The sequence below is a fragment of the Charadrius vociferus genome, unplaced genomic scaffold, assembly GCF_000708025.1.
Source record: "Charadrius vociferus isolate BGI_N301 unplaced genomic scaffold, ASM70802v2 scaffold242, whole genome shotgun sequence".
Classification (NCBI taxonomy): Eukaryota; Metazoa; Chordata; class Aves; order Charadriiformes; family Charadriidae; genus Charadrius; species Charadrius vociferus.
The window spans coordinates 66,662-89,035 of record NW_009647213.1 but is presented as its reverse complement, the minus strand read 5'-3'; the positions used below and the strand labels follow the sequence as shown (position 1 = coordinate 89,035).

General features: G+C 47.5%; 1 protein-coding gene across 1 annotated transcript in view; it reads left to right on the top strand.

The window, feature by feature from the left end:
* The first annotated feature begins 1,642 nt into the window (after window positions 1-1,642).
* The window catches only part of FAM179A (family with sequence similarity 179, member A), a 31,281-nt gene continuing 10,549 nt past the window's right edge, over window positions 1,643-22,374 (top strand). The window contains 15 exon segments of the mRNA XM_009895900.1: window positions 1,643-1,648; window positions 3,348-3,441; window positions 4,604-4,897; window positions 5,352-5,587; window positions 7,172-7,338; window positions 8,559-8,605; window positions 10,456-10,646; window positions 11,588-11,747; window positions 12,693-12,860; window positions 14,844-14,985; window positions 16,659-16,764; window positions 17,754-17,989; window positions 19,101-19,259; window positions 20,347-20,467; window positions 21,414-21,593. Coding sequence (XP_009894202.1) covers window positions 1,643-1,648; window positions 3,348-3,441; window positions 4,604-4,897; window positions 5,352-5,587; window positions 7,172-7,338; window positions 8,559-8,605; window positions 10,456-10,646; window positions 11,588-11,747; window positions 12,693-12,860; window positions 14,844-14,985; window positions 16,659-16,764; window positions 17,754-17,989; window positions 19,101-19,259; window positions 20,347-20,467; window positions 21,414-21,593 — 2,307 coding nt within the window.

Genomic DNA, 22,374 nt, shown 5'->3' with positions numbered 1-22,374 from the left:
GGTCTTCTTTGAAGTACCTCGATAAGAAGGGGAAACCTTTGAACACTTTTGGTTGAGGCTGGGTTATGTTGAAGGCAAAGGTGTGTCAGTGTACTTGGCTCCTTCACGTCTCATTGTGTTCAGTAGTCACAGGAGCCCACAGAGCAATTGATCACCCACCTTTGGGGAACGACCGCCCTTGGCCACAGCTCCACTAGAGACCATTGCAGTGCTTAGTGGGAACAAACTTGTGTACAGTACTCAAATAACCGTGGTGTCCAGCACACCACCTCATTAGAGCTGGAATGAGGGATTGTTCAAGTGCTTTTTGAAGGAGCTAATGAGGTTTGGCATTCAGATCAGCTTATTCCTAACTCTTGATTTGCTGCCCTGGGTAAGCTGCTGCTTGTGGTAACTCTTGTTTCATGGTTGAGCAGCCCTGCTCTGCTGAGAAGCAGCCATTGCAGGGGCTTTTGATACAGGCATCGAACTTTTAAGATCTTCCAAATGAAAGCTGAGGGCAGAATTTGTAAAAAGAGCATTGTGTGGGTGATGTGTTTAATGTTACATCTTTTGTGTGTGCTCCTTGCCATACATAGTAAATATTTGAGGAAATAAGTTTGCTGGTTCAGAAATTCCTCAAACCAGTAAGTTCAACAGTAAGAGAAAGCAGATTTTGGATGTGTCATCATGCTTGGATCATTGTGTGAAAAGATAGAGGAGCAATTCCTGTGAGCTGTGTGTCTAACCTAAGCGGCTTTGACACCAAGAACTTAGAAAAGTGGGGGGAGGTGCAACTAGTAGCACCGGGATCTGCCTCATGATATTCCCACAGGCCTGGGCAAACTGTGCAGGTCCACTGGGCGATGGCTTTTTACTCTACATAAAAACATCACGCTACAGAAGCATTATGGGCCTGTAAGCTGAAATCCACTGGCCAAAAAACCCCCAAACAACCATAATCCCTCCAAGTTCATTTTATCCTCACAACAGGCCTCTGGCTGGTGAGATACTGGGTTCAACCTCCATAGTGGCTCCAATCCTGATGGGCTCTGTAGAGTTGTTGGCATCAGTGTGTTTCATCAACGCTACTGTATGTTTGCTGTGCTGGGAAGCCACCGAAGAAATAGCTTGTGAGTTGTGGGACAGAGAGTAATGATAGCATGAAATAATCTCTATTATCATTTACTGGGTGCTAATGATCCAAAGAAGCTGAAAATCCCAGAGGATGCATTTCCTTTTGATTGACCCAGCAGAAGGGTGACAAGGAGTACAGTTACTGTCTGCTGAAATGTCACCAGGGCTTGGAGCTGTTCAAATGCAGCTGTGTTCCTTTTTTTTTTTGCCTCTTCAGAAAGACAGTTTCTAACACCTTTTTTTTTTCCACTCCGCCACTGCCACTGTTCTCCTCTGTACAGACGATGGCACCAGCTTGTTTTCCATGCTCCTATCAGCAGCAGCAGAAGATGAATCCTGCACACTCAGTGCTTCCACTAGGCTGCAGGCAAATTGCTTTGCCATGATCATTCCGGTTACAGTGGTTTTGGTGCAAGGGAGAAAGGGATGGCCCTACACATCTGTACATTTGGCGTTTTCCATATTGCGTAGCAGCCCTGAATTAGGAATTCTGCCCTGAATGTGGGCAATTAAGCCTTTGGGGGCCATGGAGGTACCATAAGTAATGCCCTTCCTAGTTAGCCTTTATAGCATGCTAGCATTTAGGTACGACAGCCTGGCAGAGGAACAAAACTGAGGCATGGAGAGCCCGGCTTTGTGTTACAGGGTAAGTCAGTGGCAGAGGCAGCCTTCTATCTTAGCTACAGGATACTCTCATTTCTGGTGCTTACTGCTTTCTCTTGGGCATTTTTAATACCTTAAGCAATGAGGCATGCTGAGCTTCATTTAGGAGGTGATCTTAACCAGCCAAAATTGCCGCTGTCATATTTCTTAGATATTCATCCTGTGCAAAGAGACCAAAGAAAATATACCTTAATTGCTGCTTTATGCCCACTCACAATGATACCTCTTTTCGGTTTTTTTCAAGTACACAGTCCAAATAGACCTACATATGTCTTTTTAAGGCTATTTAGTGCCTGCCTTTCATTGCAAGTAAAGGGAATTAGGCTCTAAAAACCCTCTAAGCACCTTCTTTCCTTGACCTTCAGCTGTCCTGGTGAATTTATCTAGACTATCAAAAAGGGTGAAAGCCACAAGTGGGTTAACTGTCTCAGCTAACTTTCTGAAATCACTTGCTTTATTCCAGAAGAATGCTTTTATAGTTTTTGAGCAGAGTTAAATCTCTCGGGCAGGGGGTGGAGCAGTACAGGGCCTTGCTGCAATATGAACAATTTGTATTGAAATTTGCTTGAGGATTTTTATCTGATTGTAAGTTTTCATTGATAGTAGGATATCTAAAGTCCTTGTATAGGCATTCTTTGTTGTTTGTTTTAAGCTTACAGAACACATTAATAGGGACCTGCCGTTGCTTCTTCCATTGAGTGCAGAGGCATTTTTCCTTCTGTAATAATTTAACTGAACTGTGTCCGTGATTGGTCCTTCTGGCTGCACTTAGCTACCATGTGATAGATGTTCTGTTTGCAGAACTTTACAGGCACCTGTGAGTGGATTTTCAAAAGCAGTTACCTTGGTATCCTTCTAGACTATAATGCAGGCAATCTAGCTCCAACGGCTGTTGTTTCAACTGCTTTTCCCCTTCCTTTCCCAACGGGTGGCAGATTTGGAAGTATTTGGCCTGTGGTTTGAGTTGTGGCTCAGGTTTACTCATGGATGTGTCATCAAATATTATATACCCCTTTCTATAGAAAAAATCTTGCAGACCGGTGGGAAGTGCTAGAGATAGGGGTCACACACCAGTCTGCAGTATTGTTAGCCCGGTGACCCCCTTAAAGCCAGGTATGTTTGTATTAAAAAGGAGCAAAGTATTCTCCCTGCCATTTTTTCTGTTGTTCTTGGGGCAAGTCCAGTGACATTACAGCTCTCTGTTATCAAACGTGTGAAACAATGCTGCTGCTGCAGCGGCAGCACGGAGTTCAGTGGGAGCAACTCCAGTGCGCTGTGCTGGGTCCAGCAGCAGTGGGTGCAGTGAGACACTTGCCTCTGCTGCTGTGCTCATAGAACCACGGAACAAGTGGTTGCTAGGATGGAGTTCCCTTTCTTCTCTTACGGCGACAGCAGTACTCCTTCAGTGCTTGGACTTTCTGGCCGCGATTTAGGCAGAAGGTGCTGAATGCATAGCTTGGCTATATTTTTATGATATTTTAACACCGCCTGACGAGAGCAGTCTCCCACTCGGGACCCCTCGTACGCAGGACAACGCTGGGGATCGATAACTAACTACTGTGCCCCAGTTGCATATCCAGTCTGGATACACAGCTCTGTAAGGTGGAAGCATCAATTCGAGCTTGCGGTTTTGTGGCAGCATTTGGACCACTGAAGAAGAAGGTGAGGATGGAAAGGGGTTGAATATGCAATGTTGGCCTCAGCCAAATGGAGAAAACCCCCAAACATTCAGGGGTCCAGCAGCAGTGGGTGCAGTGAGACACTTGCCTCTGCTGCTGTGCTCATAGAACCACGGAACAAGTGGTTGCTAGGATGGAGTTCCCTTTCTCCTCTTACGGCGACAGCAGTACTCCTGCAGTGCTTGGACTTTCTGGCCGCGATTTAGGCAGAAGGTGCTGAATGCATAGCTTGGCTATATTTTTATGATATTCTAACACCGCCTGACGAGAGCAGTCTCCCACTCGGGACCCCTCGTAGGCAGGACAACGCCGGGGATCGATAACTATCAATCGATAATCAATTTGAGCGTGCGGTTTTGTGGCAGCATTTGGACCGCTGAAGAAGAAGGTGAGGATGGAAAGGGGTTGAATAGGCCAAGTTGGCCTCAGCCAAATGAAGAAAAACCCCAAACATTCAGGGAGACCTGGTCCTTGGAGACCAGTCCTCATGTGCTGGCTCTGTGTCAGTAGGTGGCTGACAAGAGAGCTGCAGATGATCCTGCCCTCCTCAAGTGGTGCGCGTGGCATCACATCTCTCTGTCATTAGTTTGTTATGCTTTCTGCTTTATCAACAGTAGCCAAATCACTACTACTGCTAGCCAGGACAGGGACTGTGGCCCAAGCAGCCATAGATCGGGCATGGTAATGACATGTGAGTTCTCTTTCTATCCTCGCTAGCGCTGTGTGGCCTCGGCATAGGTGAATTCCCAGTTCTTTCTCTGCTTGCCCATCGGGTCTGACCTTGAGGATGGGATGATGCTGTAGAAAGACTGGCAAGGTCTGTCAGCTTGCTGAGATGTCTTGTTGCTCTCCAGAAACACTAGTAGCACCATGTGGGTCTTTACTTGTAGTCTTCACAGAAGCCAAGGTCTGAAATGGGAATCTGTTTCCCCGCCTCTTACCAGTGGGGCCTTCAACCTCTTGCTCCGGGCTTGCTAGCTCAGTGCTACTCAGAAGAATTAAACTGATGCTAGTTTTATGAAAAATAAAACCAAACTGATATTATGAATGATTAAAAAAACCTTGAATGCCTCACTCATTAGATGTGTTGATTGTAAAGGTGTGAGGTCAACTAACTCACTTCTTCCCTTTTACCTGATCTACAGCTTGCTTTCAGTCCATATTAACGACCCAGATGAAGAAGCAGCTGAGTTTCTGGGATGGAGCTGGGAAGCCTCCATGCCCAAGGGCCAGCTCTCCCCTGGGTGACTGGGTCAGCAAGGCTAGTGTGCGCGACCTCAGCGCTGGGGATGGAGTTGATCTCTCCCACCTTTCTCACCAAGCCTTGACCCCGGAGCCCCGAGAGAGGGAAGCGAGCAGCGCTGCCTCAGAAACCATTCGGCTCAAGGAGAAGCTGAAGATGAGGAGGATGTCTGAGGGTCTGTTAGCCTCACGGAGAGGTAAGGCAGGAGCCTGCTCGCCCTTCTGTGGGAAGAAGGGTCTTTTCTCAGCCTAGAGAGCTAGCACACATTCCCAGCGCAGAGTTCTCCCCTGGACGTGCCCCCCTGCAATAGCCTTCCCTGCTCTCGGTCCCCTCTGTAGCCCTCCTACAACTGTGGGGCAGGGAGAGGAGCAGGAGGGTGTATGTGCGTGTGACTTATTCTGGCTAAGCACAGGTCCGTGGGCTCTCTGTTGTCTGACAGGAGCCCAGAGGACCAGGGTGTTCCTCTGGTGGCTCTGTGGAAGTGGGGAGGGGTTGGCCGCTGGCCTGCTTCAAGTGGCTGCCAGCATGAGCGTGTTTCCCTTTGCGGTTATTTAGAAGTCTGCAAGAAATCTGTCCAATGAAATCTCTAGCTTCGGGTGCTTTAGGTTTGCAGTGCTGCTTCTATTATGCTTTGTGTCTCCACTTTGCAGGCCTAACTGACTGCAGTGAGCCTAAGGGGCTTATCTTGAAGCCAGTAATTTGCCGGTCAGCTTCCCAGAGGCTCCTGGTGACCTCCAAGCCTGTGCCTCCCATCCAGAACGGCCTTCCTTGCTCAGAGCCCAGCCGCATGAGCCACGGAGAGCGGGAGCGCGGGGAAAATGGCACAGGCCGTGATGACAGCGATGGGAATAACAAGGAGCCGATGTCAGAGACAAAAGGATATCAAGTAAGGAAACCAAGCCAAAACACATGTGCTGGGTCCTCAGTTTGTTTCCTGTAGGCAATGTGCTGAGCTCTCCTTTCTCTGTGGTGTGAGCCCAGAGAAGCGGTTGACCCAGGGAAGAGCTCAGCTGGACATGGCACGTCAGGCTGTCTCTGCAATGTGTGTCCTGCAGACTGTGCACAATGTGTCCTCGGCGTGTATCAATAGGAGAATAGTTTCTGTGCTCTCTAGTAGCTCCTGCTGTGTTTCATGACTGGGAAAACACCAGCAACCCGTCAGAGCAACTAAATGTGTCTAATATGGTCAAGCACATCCTTCTACAGTTAGTAAAATACCTGCGTGTGTGAACCACCTGTACATTGCGGTTAGTGTTGCAGACATACCAGTGTCTTGGTGGTTTTTTTATATCGGCTCCGTCTGGTTCAGATGGAAAAAGATGTTTGCTGGAGCAGGTGGTCCTGCAAACTCAACTTTAGGTTGTCCTGGCTTTTGAGTTGTACAGCAGCCATATCCTTCTGCACAGTTATCGCTAATAATATTTCTGGAGTTCAGCGGCTTCCGTGCAGCTTCCTCCTCTCCCATGCGTCTGCCAAGGAATGTCAGTGATGGGAACTGGCAATTTTGGCCATGGGCAGTAGAGTCCAGACCCCATCCACTCAATTGCCTTTGCGGGAGGGACGGAAGCTGCAGTTGTTTTGATTTTGCTGTGGTGGGCAGGAGAAGGTAGACGAATAACAGCCTTTGTAAGCAGGATAACCAATAAAAGTATACTTGGTTTCAGCCTTGCAGATACAGGGCCAAATGCATCCCTGCCATTAACTCTGTTGGTTTCACTGGAGTTTGAACAGGTCCTGATTCGCCTTTTTAGCTGTAACAAGAATGGTGAGATACTCAGGAAGGGTGTGCGTCTGCCCCCCTGCTCCCTCCATGCCCCTTCCTAGCCACGGCATGGGGAGCCTGAAGTAATTTCAGCAGGCAGAGAGACCTTATACGTGGCAGCAGGGTAGGGAGCTCTGCTGAGCTTTGTAAATGACACAGTGAGCCTGAGATGATGAATTGTGCGGGAGCTGGAGAGCACTGGGCATCCAGAGAGCACGTTAGCACGTGGGCCCAAAGGCTGGTAGGGGACTGTAGGAAGGGCAGAAGTGGAAAAAATTATGGGCTTGAGAAAAGCCAGTTTTCTCAGCACGCAAAATGACTTTGTGGGGACTTGGCTGGAGTTCAGCAATGTCTGGTAGGTGCTTTAGGGACAGCGAGAGGATAGCGATCTAAACCCATTCCCGTACCATCAGAAAGGCTAGCAGAGGCAATGGCACCCCAGAACATCTTTCTGACGAGCAGATGGATGCCAGGTGGGAACATAGCCACTGCCAGAGAGGTAAGTGACGGGAGAGAGCTGGCAACAGCGTGGGACATGGTCTCTCCCTCACCGCTTCCCTTTCCGTTGCCCATCCTAGGCCAAGCGGCTCCATCAATTTGACTTCTCTTTTCCTGCCAAGTCCTAGATAAACGCATGGCCAAACTCCTTGTGGCATCAAGGGGGGAGGCTGGATGCTTGGGCTGAGCACTGTGTTCTACTATTCCAAGGCTTCCCTGATGCCCCTGTATGGTGAGGCTGGGAAGAAGTCACTGGGAGCGGCTTTGATTCCCCCTATCCCCAAGTCAGCAAGACCATCTGATGGGGCTCCTGGCAGCGCTGCAGTGCCTCTCCCAAGCTCTCAGCACCTGCTTTTGCAAGAGGCTCTGGAGATGAGGTAAGCCAAGGCGCCTGCTTCTCCAACATGCCATTTACCTCACCCGTCTTGTCTTGTGAGTTTGTTTTCCACAGCCAGCTCTCCAACATATTTATACAAACTTCTGTGCATTCACCATTTTGCACGTCTATGATGATCAAGCACAATGTCAAAACCAATATCATGCATTCTAAGAGCAAGGGTGGTGGGGGGGAGGAGGAGGAGGCAGGACTTCAGAAGACGCTAAAAGCAGATCCTCTGCTGGACTCTGATGCCGGTTCACTCTGTAATCTTTGTGGTGCCGTTTGGGAATGGTATTGCATGGATCTGAATACAGCATCTGGTTTTGTGTGTGATCTTTGAGTGCCAGTATCTGTACGTGCAAGAATACGTTAGGGCAAATATTGGCTATTGTAGAGCTGTCTGCTGTAAATGTCAGTCCTAAGTTCTCTGTGTCTGGGCCTTCACTGTGAAAGGAGAGCCCAGATAAATCTCTGTTTATAGATGTCCAATCCTAGAGATGTGCAATATTCACATATGGTTTTAAGGTCAAAGGGGGCGAGGTGCTAGAGAACAGTTATAGGACTGTCACCGATGAAAAGATATTTGCTTGGATATACGTGGGGAAATCTAGCTGTCAACCTTATCTTAGTTACAACAGTAAGTGAGGAGTCGTAGAAATATAGTTCCAATTTAAAGCTTAAGCATGGCTTCTAAAGTGCAATCAGAATAACCTTACCTACCAGTTGCGTTGGAAAACCCCTTTTTCTTCTTGAAAGAGCAGGGAGGTGTAATACTATTCTCAGTGGTATTACCGTGTGTAACAAGATACTGTCATCAGTTTAAGGCACGGCCAGGCAAAGTTAGGCTTCTGCGGCGGTATGAAGGCTGCTGCCCTCAGTACAGACTTATGACTGGCTTAACATCTCTTGATGATGATTCAGAAAAGATGTGGGTAACAGTGAGGGCCACTTAGGTCCAAAAGGAGAGATAGCAGAATTGGATAGTTAAGGCCCAGATTGAAGAACGGCTCCTGTGCTTCAGCTTGAGCTTGATGAGCTCTGTGTCACTCCAGCAACTGAACGTTTAATGGCAGTTAATCAGCTTTGCGTATTGTTGGTTTGATGGGTTGCATTTCCTCCTTCACGAGAATGACCTTGCTAAGAAAGTTTGCCTCTTTTAATGCTACCCCCCTTCTCTTTCTGTCTCCTCATATATTCTTTTGTCCTCTTTTTCTTAAGGCCAAGATCAGGCAGCAGAAATGAAGAGAAGACCCTTAAAGCTCTAGGTACGTACAGGGCATGGCTGCCCTAAAATGAACATAGGAAAGCTGAGCTATGGGTAACACTGTGAAAGTTTGGTCAAAAACCAGCCTGTAACTCTTTTCAATTCCGTGATGTGCTCTCAGACGGCTCCACCCAGGGCCCAGTCACTGGGAAATGTGCTTTGGTGATGCAGTGAAAAGGACTCCAGCGTGGGGTTTTGAAGGGCAGAGGAGCTGGAGGGGTACCTTGGGGCCCTGGAAATGCACAGCAGGAAAAGAAAACGTTCCTCTACCTCATACTTATACCTTTTATCCTCCTGCCCGTTCTCTCACGTCACAAAGATCAGAGAAAAATGAGGCGTTTTGCATGAAATGAGAAATTTTCCTGCTCCTTCCTCCCACGCTTAAAGGAGAAAACCTTCCCTTGGAGCAGTTTCTGAACCGAACCCTTTGAGATCTGAAGCAGATTCATCAACATTGCCTATTTTTGCACTGGGAGAGAAAGTGAAACCTTTTGTGATAGGAAGTCCTTGTGAATTTTCCATTTACAGAGAAAGAGCCTTAAAGGATCCAGCCTATGCAGAATCTGAGCTTTCCATCCTCTGAAAGCACAACCCTAAATTAAACGCTGAGTAATGAACAGAGGTTTCCTTTTTGCAACTAACTGACCTCAAACCACCTATGCTAGGTTTATTATTACAATCTCTTCCCCTACTCTATCTGCATATGTCAGTATTACAAACTGAGGCTGGGGCAGGCTTCTCCCCTCTCCCTGCCTTGCATTGTCACAAGCAATGAGTTCTGCAAGACAAGATGTGGTGCCTCGTGCATCTGTGTCAGCCAGTACTTTTAAGTTGAAGACCTCAATGACACTGTTGCTGTCCTTTTGCCACCTGTGGGTTTGTAGCGATAGGAGAGATGAGAATTTAACAAATAATTCTGCTGATGCAGGGAAAGGGATGAGATCTGCTGGTCCCTCAGCTTAGTGTTAGTTCTGCTAAATACTGGGAACACCCCACAGGAATGATTCCTTTATTGCTGATATGCAGCTGGGATGCTGAATGCAACTAGGGAAAAGTATTGCCGAGTACGTGCGGTGACATTTGTGCTGGATACATTCTGGACTAGAAATGAGCTATATTGTTAAACCATCTCTCTGTGTCTTTTATTATTGACCTGACCATTCCGCAGGGGTAAAAAAATCCTGATTTCAGTAAGTTATTCCTTTTTTACTGCTTGGCTATAACATGATTTTATCATCTGCGAAGCCGTGGAAGGAATGATTACTACTCTGAGTTTTAACAGCTCTATTGGAGAGTATTTCAGAATGAGCTGCACTGTGCTATTCCCATTAAGAAAATCAGCTGTTAGTGAGGCTGCCCAGAAATTGGTCTGATCTGCTGCAATTTAGAATGAAATCCCTTGGAGAAAATGAATCCTAGCTTCAAGAACACAACTCTGGTTTTGGTAAGACTCTAGCAATCCTAAGCTTTTCTTTAAATGCCCCCGAAAATATTACAGCAAAGGGAAGGAAATGTTGATTCTTACTTCTACAAAGACGTACAGCTCTTGACAACCAGGAGTTCTTTTAGTAACTGGGAAAAAGAGGATGTTTACTAAAATCAAAATGGACAGGAACAGATAGGAACCTGTTTGGCAAGGGCAATCTCCATCTCTGTGCTCTTCTCTATCAAACATAGCTGCTCACCAGAAGCCAAGGCCTGAGGCCTATATCGTGCAAGAGGTTTGAGTCTGGTGGCCAACACTGCAAGGTCATTTCTGCCGTCAGTGCAATACAGTAGTACCCCATGTGTTTGGAGAGGTGATATGTTCCTTGCTGTTCTCATATACAATCTATATCTGTGTCTTATCAGAGCGCCGGACTCTGGAACCCGTCTTGCCTGTTCTCCGGCGTTGTGGCGTTGGTGGCGTGAAGTCTGCTGGGCATTTGTGTGAACCTGTGCCCCCATTGACGGACTTCCCACTCAGCCACGTCAAGGAGATGGATCGTCTTATGAGCCCTCACCTTCTGAGTGACGAGGAGTTGAAGGACAGCAATGGAAGGGTAAGGGCTAAGGACACGGGGGAGCAGCCTTCCTTTTCAGTGACTGTTCAGTGCTTAGCCCAACACGTTACTGAAATTCATAATCTTCCTCTCTTGGGGAGCAGATTATCTTGGGAATACGCTCGACAGCTACAGAGCAACTGCCCGAGTATTTTCACTGGCGCAGAAGTCACCAGTCGGGAGGTGGTGTTAAGGTTACGTGAGATGCATTCTTTCTGTACAAAGGCCAATGTAGAGCAGACCCAAATGGCAGAGCAAGTTGCACATCAGTGAACATGTGCAAAGTGCATGCTCAGAATCTGCAAAGCCCCAAAGAGTATAATGTTGAGTGTCAGCAAGGCTGCAGAATAAAATGGCAGAACTTGCTTTTCCTTGGTTACCTCCCTTGCTGTATCTCACAGCCCTCTCATTCTTTTTCCTGTTCATTAAGATCAATGCTTCTCCAGCTTGTTTTCACATGACTCCTTTCTTGGACCCCTGTGTTCTCAGAGAGCAGCTGAGTCCTTCAGAAGCAAGGAAGTGAGAAGCCGCTGCAATTCCTGGCTCTTGGCGTTAAAAAACAGCAAATTACCTCTCATTGCTGGTTATGGCAGATGTTTATCCCCCCTGGCCTGTAGGAACTGAACTGCCTGTTCGCTGGTAACGTGAGCTCTTCCTACGTCTTGGAGCAGTCCTATGACTCTCTTGACTTAAGCAGGGCTTCCTGACACAGATTGAGAAACAGTTATCTTGGACCAGTGGGAGGTTGTGGCAATGAAGTGTTGCACATCACTGGGTGTAACTGTATGCCCAGGTGAGGAACAGACGAGTTCTGAAACTACTCCGATGTATATGGAGCTGCATTAAGACGATGACACGCTACCGCTGTGTTCCTGATGAGGTGTTCTGTAGGGTCTGTGTATCTGTCTTTATGCTCAATGATGTATTTCCATTGCAACTAGATCCATGTTACCTTGTCCAAGTCAGCTCAGAAGAAAATACAGCAGAAGCGAATGAGAGAGATGGAGCGTTTGCGTAAAGAGAGGGAGAAAGAGAGAGAACAGGAAGTGTCCTCGCAGCTTCCTCCACAGAGTGTTGACCCTAGGGATCCGGATGAAGAAAGTAAGTGGTTGCTATCGTTGTGGGCCTCTATGTTCACTTGCTTGCTATTGGCCAAGTGTTGCAAGTGTCTCCAAAATCAGACTGGAAGGCTGTTACACTTGCATCTGAGTGGAAAGTAGAATAGGATTTATTTCCGCTTTTTAAAGAAAAATACGGAGGCATGAAATGTCTTCCCTGTGGCCTACACTGAGTCAGTCACAGAATGTCACCTTCCCCGCTTCTCTTATGAAGTCTTTCAGACTGGATAATTTTGTCTTGTAAACGACATTGGAGCTCCAGACTCTTTAATTGAGAGTAGCCTCCAGCAAAGGTGAATGGGCGAGTCCAAGAGAATGCTTTTCAACCAAGGTGCAACCTGGAAGAAACAAAATTAAATTATTTCCAATTAATGCACAAAAGATCTTGCTGACTTGATAGGACAGCTTATCCCACTCACACCATTCCCTGCTGAGGAGCTCACATTGTAGAGCCGTGCTGGAGCCCTTCCCAGTGCTTAGGTTTTACCCACACGAGCAGGCGGCATCGTTGACTTAATTGCAGCTGACAGGCTCTGATTGCGCCGCTGCACACACTACCATGAGTGCAGCAGCAGTGAATTTAAGAGCCAGTGCTCAGCCCAAGGGCATCGGGCAAGGTCACCTGCTCTTTTTCTTGCTACTGTTTTGTGAAGTACTGCTGGGGAGTGCGGAGGTGGGTGCCCCAGAAATGTAACTTCCCTATCCAGCCTCTGAAACAGGAGAGCAAACAAAAGGCAGTACTGAGTTCTCCTCATTTCTTAGGGAAAGCATCACTGCATTCTGCGATCGCTGTCCCGTGTTAGCGTGCGATTTATGCCTGGAGTTGTTTGGGACAACAAAGGGATGTTACCCAGCTTCAGCGCTGTCCAAGTCCATGGCCACCCTGTCCAGCACTCTCCGCTTACAAGGTCTTTTTCCGTCTCTGCAGGCTTTGGCCTACCGCCTATCAATGGGGCAGTTCCCATTTCCACCAGCACAAGCACGGCACGCAGGCAGCGCGCTGGTACGGCCTTGGGGAAGCGGGTCAACAGGCCCTCACTGCCCAGCCTCCCCGTCATCAGCCAGGGTGGCAGCTTCCCGGAACGCAAGTCCTCAGGTGAGCCTGCTCTGCTGCAGACCCCGCACCAGCTCTTTCCTTGCACAAGGAGCACAACCTGCCTCATTCCTCAACCACAGGTAGGATCTCAGGTCCAAAGCCTGTCCTGAGGATTGAGAGCAAACCTACTTTGGATCCACTCCAGCTTGATGATACTGGAGCAGTTGGTGCTTGCAGTTCCATTGGAAAGTTTAGCTAAGTGAAGTAGCGGTAAAGCCTTAGGATCTAGCTTTTGCCCCTACTGAGAGACTAAAATATCACTCTGGCGCTGGGAGGCAGTTGTAACTGCAGGCCTGAGCTCCAGTGCAGTCTGGCAGGGTGTGCTCACTGGGCACCTATGTGTACCGCCAGGATCAATTAGCTACTCACCGTCTGGGCGCTCTGCCTGTGCTGCTGTCTGGCTCTTCAACCAGTTTTTCTGCTATTCCAGCAAGGGTTGTCTCTGCATGGAAATTAGCAACTCGGTACAACCATGCTATTGCACCTAGAAGTGCTTAACAGCTTCGAGCCTCTCTCATCTCACTGCCTGCGATGCAAATTGGGAACCAGCACTGCCTCTTCTGTCACCCCACCCAAATATGGTGGCTGTGTGGGGCAGATGACATACAGCAGAGGCTGCCTGGTGCTCCCGGGCTTCTTGCTACCCGCAATAAATATACAGCAGATAGTGAGTACGTAGTGATTCTGGCCTCTCCTTTGTGGGTAGCCTATCTCGTGTTACAATCCTGAGTGGCAAGAGTTAAGAAAAAGGGAGCTAGGAAGGATACTTTGCTGTTTCATAGGGGTGCTACTCAGATTTTCAAAACTGACCAGAATTAGCCTGACATGGCCGTCTGTTCATCTTGAATATAGAAGTGTATATATACATACTCATGCAGTGACATCATTGATATCAGTGACAGTACTATTGGTGACATCCAAATTAGTCCCCATCTGAATACAATTGATTTTACAGTTCCTCCATCCTCCATCCTTTGTGGAACACACAAGGTAGCATAAAAACCCTACAGAGTCCATAGCAGTTCATCTAGATTCTGTGCAATATTTATACTCAATACTTTTAGACAGCTCAGATGGTTTCATCTACACTTTAGAAAATGAGCTTTTGAGGGCAAGACGTGAAGTTTTTGACCTACGGTGCTTTTGATGACAAATAGATTTCATAACAAATGCATTTGTCATCTGAATTTTCTTATACCTTGTATATTTATCATCAAGACAGTGTATTTGCCATCAATTTGCATCTATATTTACATATTTTTATTCTCAGTTCACATTTGGAAGGCTTTTTTGTCACAACTATCTAGACTAGAAATTGCATTTTTCCGCAAGAGGAAGCTTAGGCACCATAGACGACTACTACTTTCCCAACAGTGTGCTAAAATGTATGTGCACTCAGCTGCCTGCTGTCCAGAATACTTGAAGTAAATGGAAACAGAGGCACTGTCAGATTCAGAGCGCCGGGTATCACTGTTCCCTGGTGGTTGCTTCCCGGGGATTCGCCTGAGCCCAGCAGGACTCGGTTGTTCAGGCTGGGTGCTCACTGGTGGCAGCTGGAGGTGTTCCCTCATGAAGCTACAGGGTGCCTCTGTCCCCAGTGCTCCAGATAACAGCAAGGTGATACCGGGAGGCATGCGCACATCTCGGGAGCTTACTCCTGGGGCAGCAAGCTTGTTGGGTGGCACTGGCTCCCAGTGAGCGCGAGCTCTGTGGCACTATGAATCTGCCAGCTGGCTGTGGTACCCACGTGGACTAGGGAGCTGTCTGCGTGTATGCAATTTTCAGGTTTACACAAGGAGCTGGTGCCTAGCTGGGGCTGACCGGGAGATGGCTGGGTGCTGGGCAAAGCAATGAGCTAGACAGCAGAGAAGTCTTTGAACCGATGCCGCTTTGCACCCATATGTCATCTTGGCTGGGAGACTGGGTTACAGTCTGCTCAGGGGCAGGTGCCTTGCCTCATGGAGTCTGATTATCTCCTTACAGCGAACTCGCTGCCAGCCATTGCTCTGGACTTCCTAGAGTGGGGAGAGGAGCCAGAGGGTGGGGATCCCCGGGAAGCCAAACCCTTCCCTCACCCAGAGCAGGCGGTGCTCAACGCGCTCACATGGCTCAGCAGCGACGACTGGTAAGAAATCCCCCTGTTCACTCTTTCTCCCTCTCAGTGTAAAAGTAAGTTAGAAATGTTTTTTTTCTAGTGCCTCTGAGCCCAGACAGCCCAGATGTCTAAAGGGAACTAGTGGAACCGCTACAAAGCAGTCACAGTATAAAGATGTGAGAGCAGCCTTTTATTTGCCGTGGTCCGTAGCAGTGCTACAGCTGCAGAAGGTCCATGCTGTTTCCTAAGATTGCCTTGTGCTCCATGTAGCTGCAAATGAAATCTTCAAGGAAGAGAGAAAGGTTGTGGAACAAGATGATTTGCTGGCTGAAGCCAGAAGCAGGACGGAAGCAGCCTTGAGTTTAGAGGTTTGGCGGCCTCAGTTCACTAGGGCTGAGAAAGGCTTTGTCTCTGTCCCCCCTGCTGGCAGCAGTAGCAGGAGATGGGGCATCCCTATGGCTTCCTGCACGTGAGTCCCAGCAGTGCCTACAGGGAATTCCTGTGTCTGAGAAATGGACTGAAATGTGGTGCAGAGTTGCTCATCCTGTCATTTCTCCTGAACAGCTCATGGCAGAAGACAAGGAAAAATTAAACAAACAAACAAACAAAAAATCCTTTAGGAATCTTGCACTTGCAGACCTCAACTTTTTTCTCCTTACTGCTTAGTATGGGACAAAGATGTTCTGTTGATGATCACAGTGTTTCCTGAAATTAGACACAGACAGGAGGAGACTGCACAAATTTCAGGTGATATTGGTTGTCTTTTTGATTTCTGGGTCAGCATACACTCACTAGGGCTCCATTTACCCTGGGATAACCATGGAAAATCTTCCACGATGCATCTCCTTGTGCAATCGCTTTGTTTTGCTCCTCTCTCCTGTCTCTTCCCTGTTACTGTTTGGAGCCCTGGGAGGTGCAAAGAGCTGCTGCAGGTGTGGGGTGTCCGGGTTGCACTCAGGGACCCCGGTGGGGACAGGTCCCCGGCCCTGCCCTGCAGCCCTGGTGAACCGTTGACTACATCATGTGCCTTCATGTAGCTCAGGTCCTTCACAAAGTGCTGAAAGATGCAGGGTTTTATTATTTTTAAATAACATGTTGCTGTTGTGGGTGTTATTTTAAGCAGGGATTTTCTGGAAAATCCAATGTTTCGGCTGTTCTTGCCCAGATGTTGTCTCTTTTAGGACATACTGCTTTGGTTTTTTTTGGGGGGGGAGCGGGGGAAAGGCACGGACATACAACTTGGTTGCAGAGTGCAAACTCAGCTATTGAGTAGCAGTGCAGACTCTCACTCCTGAACTGCTCTGTGGGGATGGAAAGGAGGGAATATGCTCCTGTAACAGCCAGGTGGGAGTATATCTCAGGGACAGGGTCCAGCAAGGGTGCAAGAAACAGAAATGTGGCACAGTCTCCCTGCTTCTAGGAAGCAGTGACATAGGAACTTCGTGTGCCAGGGATTTTGGCAAGGCTGTCTTGTTTAATGGCCACCAAATAACCCATCCACTCTGAAATCATCTATTTGCCTTTTGGATTTATGTATGCTTTTGACGGCCACAGCATCCTGTGGCAACAAGTTCCATGATTTAATTAATTGCCGTATGCCAAGCACCTCCCTTTGTTTGAGCTGACACCTTGGTAGTTTCAGAGGGTGCTGCCTAGTTCTTGGGTGGTGAGAAAAATCAATCTTTTTGGTAATTCCCTTTCAGGCAGGAGAAGGCGAAGGGACTCTTCAGCATCAGGCGCCTGGCTATCTGCCACTCAGAAGTCCTTCTTTGTAGGCTTCATGATGTTTCCTTGGCAGTTACCAAAGAGGTACGAACATTGTGTTTAATTGTGTCCCTTGTACCTCGTACATGGGACGTAGAGATGTGCTTGTTCACTTACATGTGTGCTCAGTCTTTGCCTTCATAGCTATTGTTAGACCCCGTTTTTCTAATAGGCATGTCACCTATCTATATGATCTGTCTGTAGACGTAGCTATATTTACTGGTATGTAGGGGATCTGGCGCTCTCCTCTTTGAGCTAGGTGTCATTATAATGCAATATGCCAATGCCGAAACTAAGACACTACTCGGGTGATTTGCCACAGCCCAGATCTCTGCCCAAGCTGTAATTAAACACTGCAGCATTTGCCTCCCAGCTTCCTCCTACTTCCTCCTCCTCAGTGTCCTGGGGGACTGACTGCAGGTGTTTATTTCCCAGTGTTTCCTGATGGTGTCTTCTCCTTCTTCCTTTCTGTGTGCTTTTGGGCAATTTGCCCTTTCCATTGATCTGTTGCCTCCGTGCACCGTTTCAATTTTGCACGGCAGCCCCTGGGTGCTTGGAGCGGCCCGCTGTGGGATTTGCGGGGCAGTTGCACACAGCTTCACTGTCTCATCTCTCAGTTAACAGAGAGCTCTCAACCGAAGCTCCTTAATATATGTGGCTATATTTCCAACTTGGCACTTTTTTATCGCTTAAAAACAGCCCTTGCTTTAGTTTTTTTGGTTGTCAATAGAAAGGCCGAAAAGTCACAGCAGTGCACATTATGGGCTAAGTAGCACACTTTGTTCTAGGGGAAGCAACTATTTTTTTAGGCCTGCAGTCTCATTAAAATTGTATTGTACAAGCAGGCCTGAGGCCTGAGAAGGAGCTGGTGTCAGAGTACGTGGGCTTCTGTACTGGTGGTCTTCTGCTCTTACCGTGCTCTTCTGTTCCACTTGGACGCAGCAGGAAGCCTTGTTGTTTCCTGGGCCTTTTGTCTAGGGGAACTGATTCTCTTTACAAGGTTATTCTTATGTTTCTCCTCATGACTTCCTCAGGTGAACAACCTGCGCTCAAAGGTGTCTCGCTATGCCATCGGCACTCTTGGAGAGCTCTTCAGAACCATGAAGAAGCACATGGACCACGAAGTGGATGAGGCTGCTCGTGTCTTGCTCCATAAGATGGGGGACACCAACGAGTTCATTCAGAAAGCAGCCAGTCGATCCCTGGGGATCATGGTGGAGAGCGTGACTCCTGGGCGAGCGATGACTGCTCTCATGGCTAGTGGAGTCCAGTATGTTGTTCTTCTCTTAGTGGTACCCATCACCTTAAATTGTGTGGGTTGGAGGAAGGGCCGGGAGGCAGAAGGGGAACGATGGGAGGGAAGGGTCCTTTGTCCTCCATCTTCTGTGAACTTGGTGATTAGATGCTCTGATCAACCTCACTCCCTTCCTCTGGTCATCTACCTCTGCCCTACTGCAGCCTGTTTGTTCTCACAGTCCGTCAATGCTGCCGAGACGTGGTGAATGATGGGGAAGAGAAAGTCCCTGCAAAGGGTGGTGATACAGCCTTGTGGCTTTGCGGGAAGAGGGACAATGGCAATTCCAGCCGTGAGCGCCCCTTGATATTTCGCAATGCTAAGCACAGAGGTGCTGGGAAAAACCCTGCATCATCGTTACGCCATTAACGTGAGAAATAAGGAGGCTAATTGCTGGGACATGGCGCACGTGCGGGAGAACCCTCTGGGTACGGCACAGCCTGCTCAGCAGACGCGGCTCCTGCCGAGAAGAGCCCGTCTGACCGTCATGTCCTTAGTGTTCTACTTTCTATTCAAATTGACTCTGCACGTTAGCCTTGAGATGGTGAGTCATTTTATGGGCGCCTTCAGAGGCCGACTCCCATGTGATAGCTGAAGCAAATGTTCAAATGTACCTCTTGCCGAGCCTCAAAGAACAAACTGGCTGCATTGCTGGATATTCTGAAGCTTCATGCCCCACAGGGGTTTTCCCCCCATTTGATCTTTTTTCAAGGGTCTGCAGATTTAGAGGTAAACAGGTGGAATAAGCCCCAATCCTGCTGCAGCTCTGTCTGTAGAGCGAGAGGCCTCTGATGAGTCAGAATGAATTGTCTTTTACTTTCCTCTTTCTCGGAGTCAATTTCAGGAACGAAATTGAGTATCAGCTGAGTGCAGGTAGACTGGGTTCCTCCCTCTTCCTTGCAGGTAGGCTGTCTGTACAATGCCAACTTTGTGTTTACCTCAGGACAGACTCTTCTACAGTTGGCTAAAATTGCAGCGAGAGCATGTGCCTCCTTTGCCCAGCAATGACAGGGAGCATGCTGTGACCGAGGCCTGTGCTTCTGGCCCTCCTTTTCCCTCTCCTCAGTGCTTGTTCTCTTGTTTCCAGGCACCGCAACGTCCTGGTGCGGAAGTGTGCGGCTGAGCACCTACTGACCGCAATGCAGCAAATCGAAGCCCGCAAGCTGCTGTCATCCGCGCCGGCCAGTACCGAGTTGCTGGTGCGCACGCTGGTGAAGCTTGCTCAGGACTGTCATCAGGACACAAGGTGATGATCTTTATTTCACCTCCTAAAACTTCAAAACTGTTTGATGCCTGGCTATAAATGATAAAACCACAAAAGAGCACAAGGTAAAGCCAATATTAAGAAAGTTGCTTCATAGTGTGGCTAATGTTGCCTGGGGAAATGACTGTGCTGGGTAACGTGAAGGTGTCCAGCAAGAAGGACCATTGCCGAATTCCTGCGACTTGAATAATTCTTTATTCAGATCAACTGAGCTCAGATTAGCCAGTCAAAAAATTTTGGTCAGACTTACGTGCACGTTGCAAAGCTGAAGTGTTGGCCACTGTTCATCACTGAAGGATCCCAAACATTTATTTCTGGCAAGTTTAAGACTGTCCCAGAAAAAATCCAGGTGCCTTTAACCAATACATTCAATCTTTCTAAATCCCTTCTACGGATTTAGTTGCCTACGTAGCCACAAAGTTTTCTTCCCAATCATTGTATAATGTTGTTGTCTGCGGCTGAATGAACTCCCAGTTTCCTCTTGAAGACAGCTGTATTTTCACAGCAGCAAAACCAAACAAAAAAACATCCTTGCTTTGTTTATTAATTTACATTCCCATTAATAGATGGCAAGAACACTTGAGCAACTAGCTGCCTGTATGCATATATGTAGGACAGGATAATCAATAGTAAGCACAAGGTGAGTTGTCCTAGCTTCTCCACCAGTTAAAGAAAGGTAAATTATTATGCAATGCAATGGCAGCAAGACACTGCAAATAAGCCATGACAGCAAAGCGGATGTGCTTTGCTCATCCCACAGCATCCTGTGATCCCACAGAAGTGTACCCACCCACAATTTCAAAGTGAAATTGTATTTTCCTGTTGCCCCATGTTCTCCACCTGCCTCTTGTGGTCAGCTGGCAGCATTGTGCAGTGGCCGTAAGTGGAGGTAAATATCTCTCTATGGTGAATACGTAACGCCTTCTCATGAAGGTATTGCACATGACGAGTTTAAAATATCAGCTTATTTTATTAACACTTTTATTTTGTTTATTCAAAAGGCTAGGGAGAAAAGACACTTATAGTCTGTAGAAAAAACAGTCATTTGTTTCTCTCTTTCCTGTGTTAGGCGTTATGGACGGAAGATGCTGGCTATATTGATGAGTCATCGGAAATTTGATAGGTATTTGAAACGGTCTGTCCCCTCACGTGACCTGGAGGATGTTATGGCAGCAATTAAGAAAGTAAGTGCTTGGCAGGAGAAATGTCTCCTTTATGCAAGTACTGAGATTGCTAATATGAGCTTAAACATACCTAATCTTTCTTTATCTCATTCTTCTGCTGCTGAATCGTTTTGCTCCTGGGAATGAACTGTTGATCCTTAGCCTGTTTATCTGCAGACAGTGAAAGGAACTAGTAATGGTTAGAAATAAAGTGGGTGTATTTTGAATATCAGCCAGAAACAGGAAAGGGAAGTAGGAGAAAATGGTTTTACTTTCAAGGACAAAAACCCCAACACCACCCCCACATCCCTCCCTGATAAAGCAAGGAAGTGAGAATAGTGCTTGTGAACATAATAGAGGCTTTCGCAGGAGACGAAGGAAGTAGTAGTGCAAAGAAAAATTCCAAATATCCAAAAGATGCACAAGGCAATCATTAGTATATCTATTGGCTGTATTCTGGGAATACTGCCCTGCTGTCACACACTGTGGCACTGGAAGAAGCTTTGTGAATTCAGCATCCAGTGGAAAATCATCCCTATTGCTTTTTTCATTCCTTGCCATTTACATTCTAGAAAGTAATGTGCCTTGGTGCAGGAATAGGGAGAATGATCGTGAAGCAAATTAGCTCCCAACACAATAGGCCAACCTGCAGCGAGTCTAAAAGTTTCCCGCTGTTCCCTTTGAAAAGGCTTGTTCCCTACCAGTTTGCATTATTCTCATTTGTGCTCAAGACCAATGAATTCAGGCTTTCACACTGCTGACCATTATGGTAGCACCTCTAACCTGCCTTGGGTTATTGACAACCAATAGCAGACATCACTGATGCTCTGGTCTGTCTCCCTCTCTAAGTTATGAACTGTTTTCCTAAGCCTTGCTTGGTAGCAGTGATCCTGGTTATAACTTGTGTTTTAAACCAGTAATTTCCTGTTTTATCTTCTGTAGATTTATGGTTTTTTGTGTATTAATGTAGGAGCTAGAAGACCGTAAATGTGAACCTCCATCTGCCAAGGACCCCAAGAAGTCTAGGAACAGCGGCTTGATGATGACCCAGGACAACTTACCTCATGATGGAGGGTACTGAGCACTTCTGCTGTTTTTGACGATGCACATGACAAGCTTTATGTCATAGCTCTTCCTTGGTAAAATCTTTGTGGTGGAGGTGAGCTGTGCCAGAGGTTGTTTCCTTGCCCCACAAATCTTCTGTGATTAGAAAATGTCTCCTGCTGCATTTGGCTGAGCACAGCTTCTCTGGAGGGTTTTCCCAAAAAACTGAGAGAGAGGAAGAGACACCCGCTGGTTGCAGCTCAGAAGATCCAGTGCAGTGGTGAGAACAGTGTTGTGGAGGCTGTGAGAGGGTCGTGTCTCTGCTATCTGACGTGGACAAGTAATTTCAATCAGGGCATTCTTATCTGAGTAGAGTCTTTTTTAGATGGATGGTTTCGTGAGAAGTGCCGGTCTAGAACCAAGGTGCCATTCCCCAAAACAGCAGTTTGCGTGCTTGTGGGTTGGCCTGGCTGAATCATTGCTGGTACTGTTTGAGGTTCAGAAAGCAAGGCAATTCCTGAGCAGTTCTGGTCAACCGACATCTCAGCGTGGACTTTTTCTGTAGCTATTCATGTCGTTCAAACCCATTACTGGTTGCTTGATGGACAGCATGTTTTTCCAGCCTGTGCTGCAATCAGCATTTGAGATAGGAATTTGGTCCTTGCTGTCTCCCCATGCCAGTGGAGAGCTACTTGTACTCTCGTGGAAAAACTGCCTTCTCATGGAAAAACTGGCTTCAGACGGAATGGATGAGCATACAATCCGCTGGATCAAGCACTGGCTGACTGGAAGGTCCCAAAGAGTGGTGCTCAATGGATTTAAATCCAGCTGGTGGCCGGTCACAAGTGGTGTGCCTCAGGGCTCAGTGTTGGTACCATTTCTGTTTAACG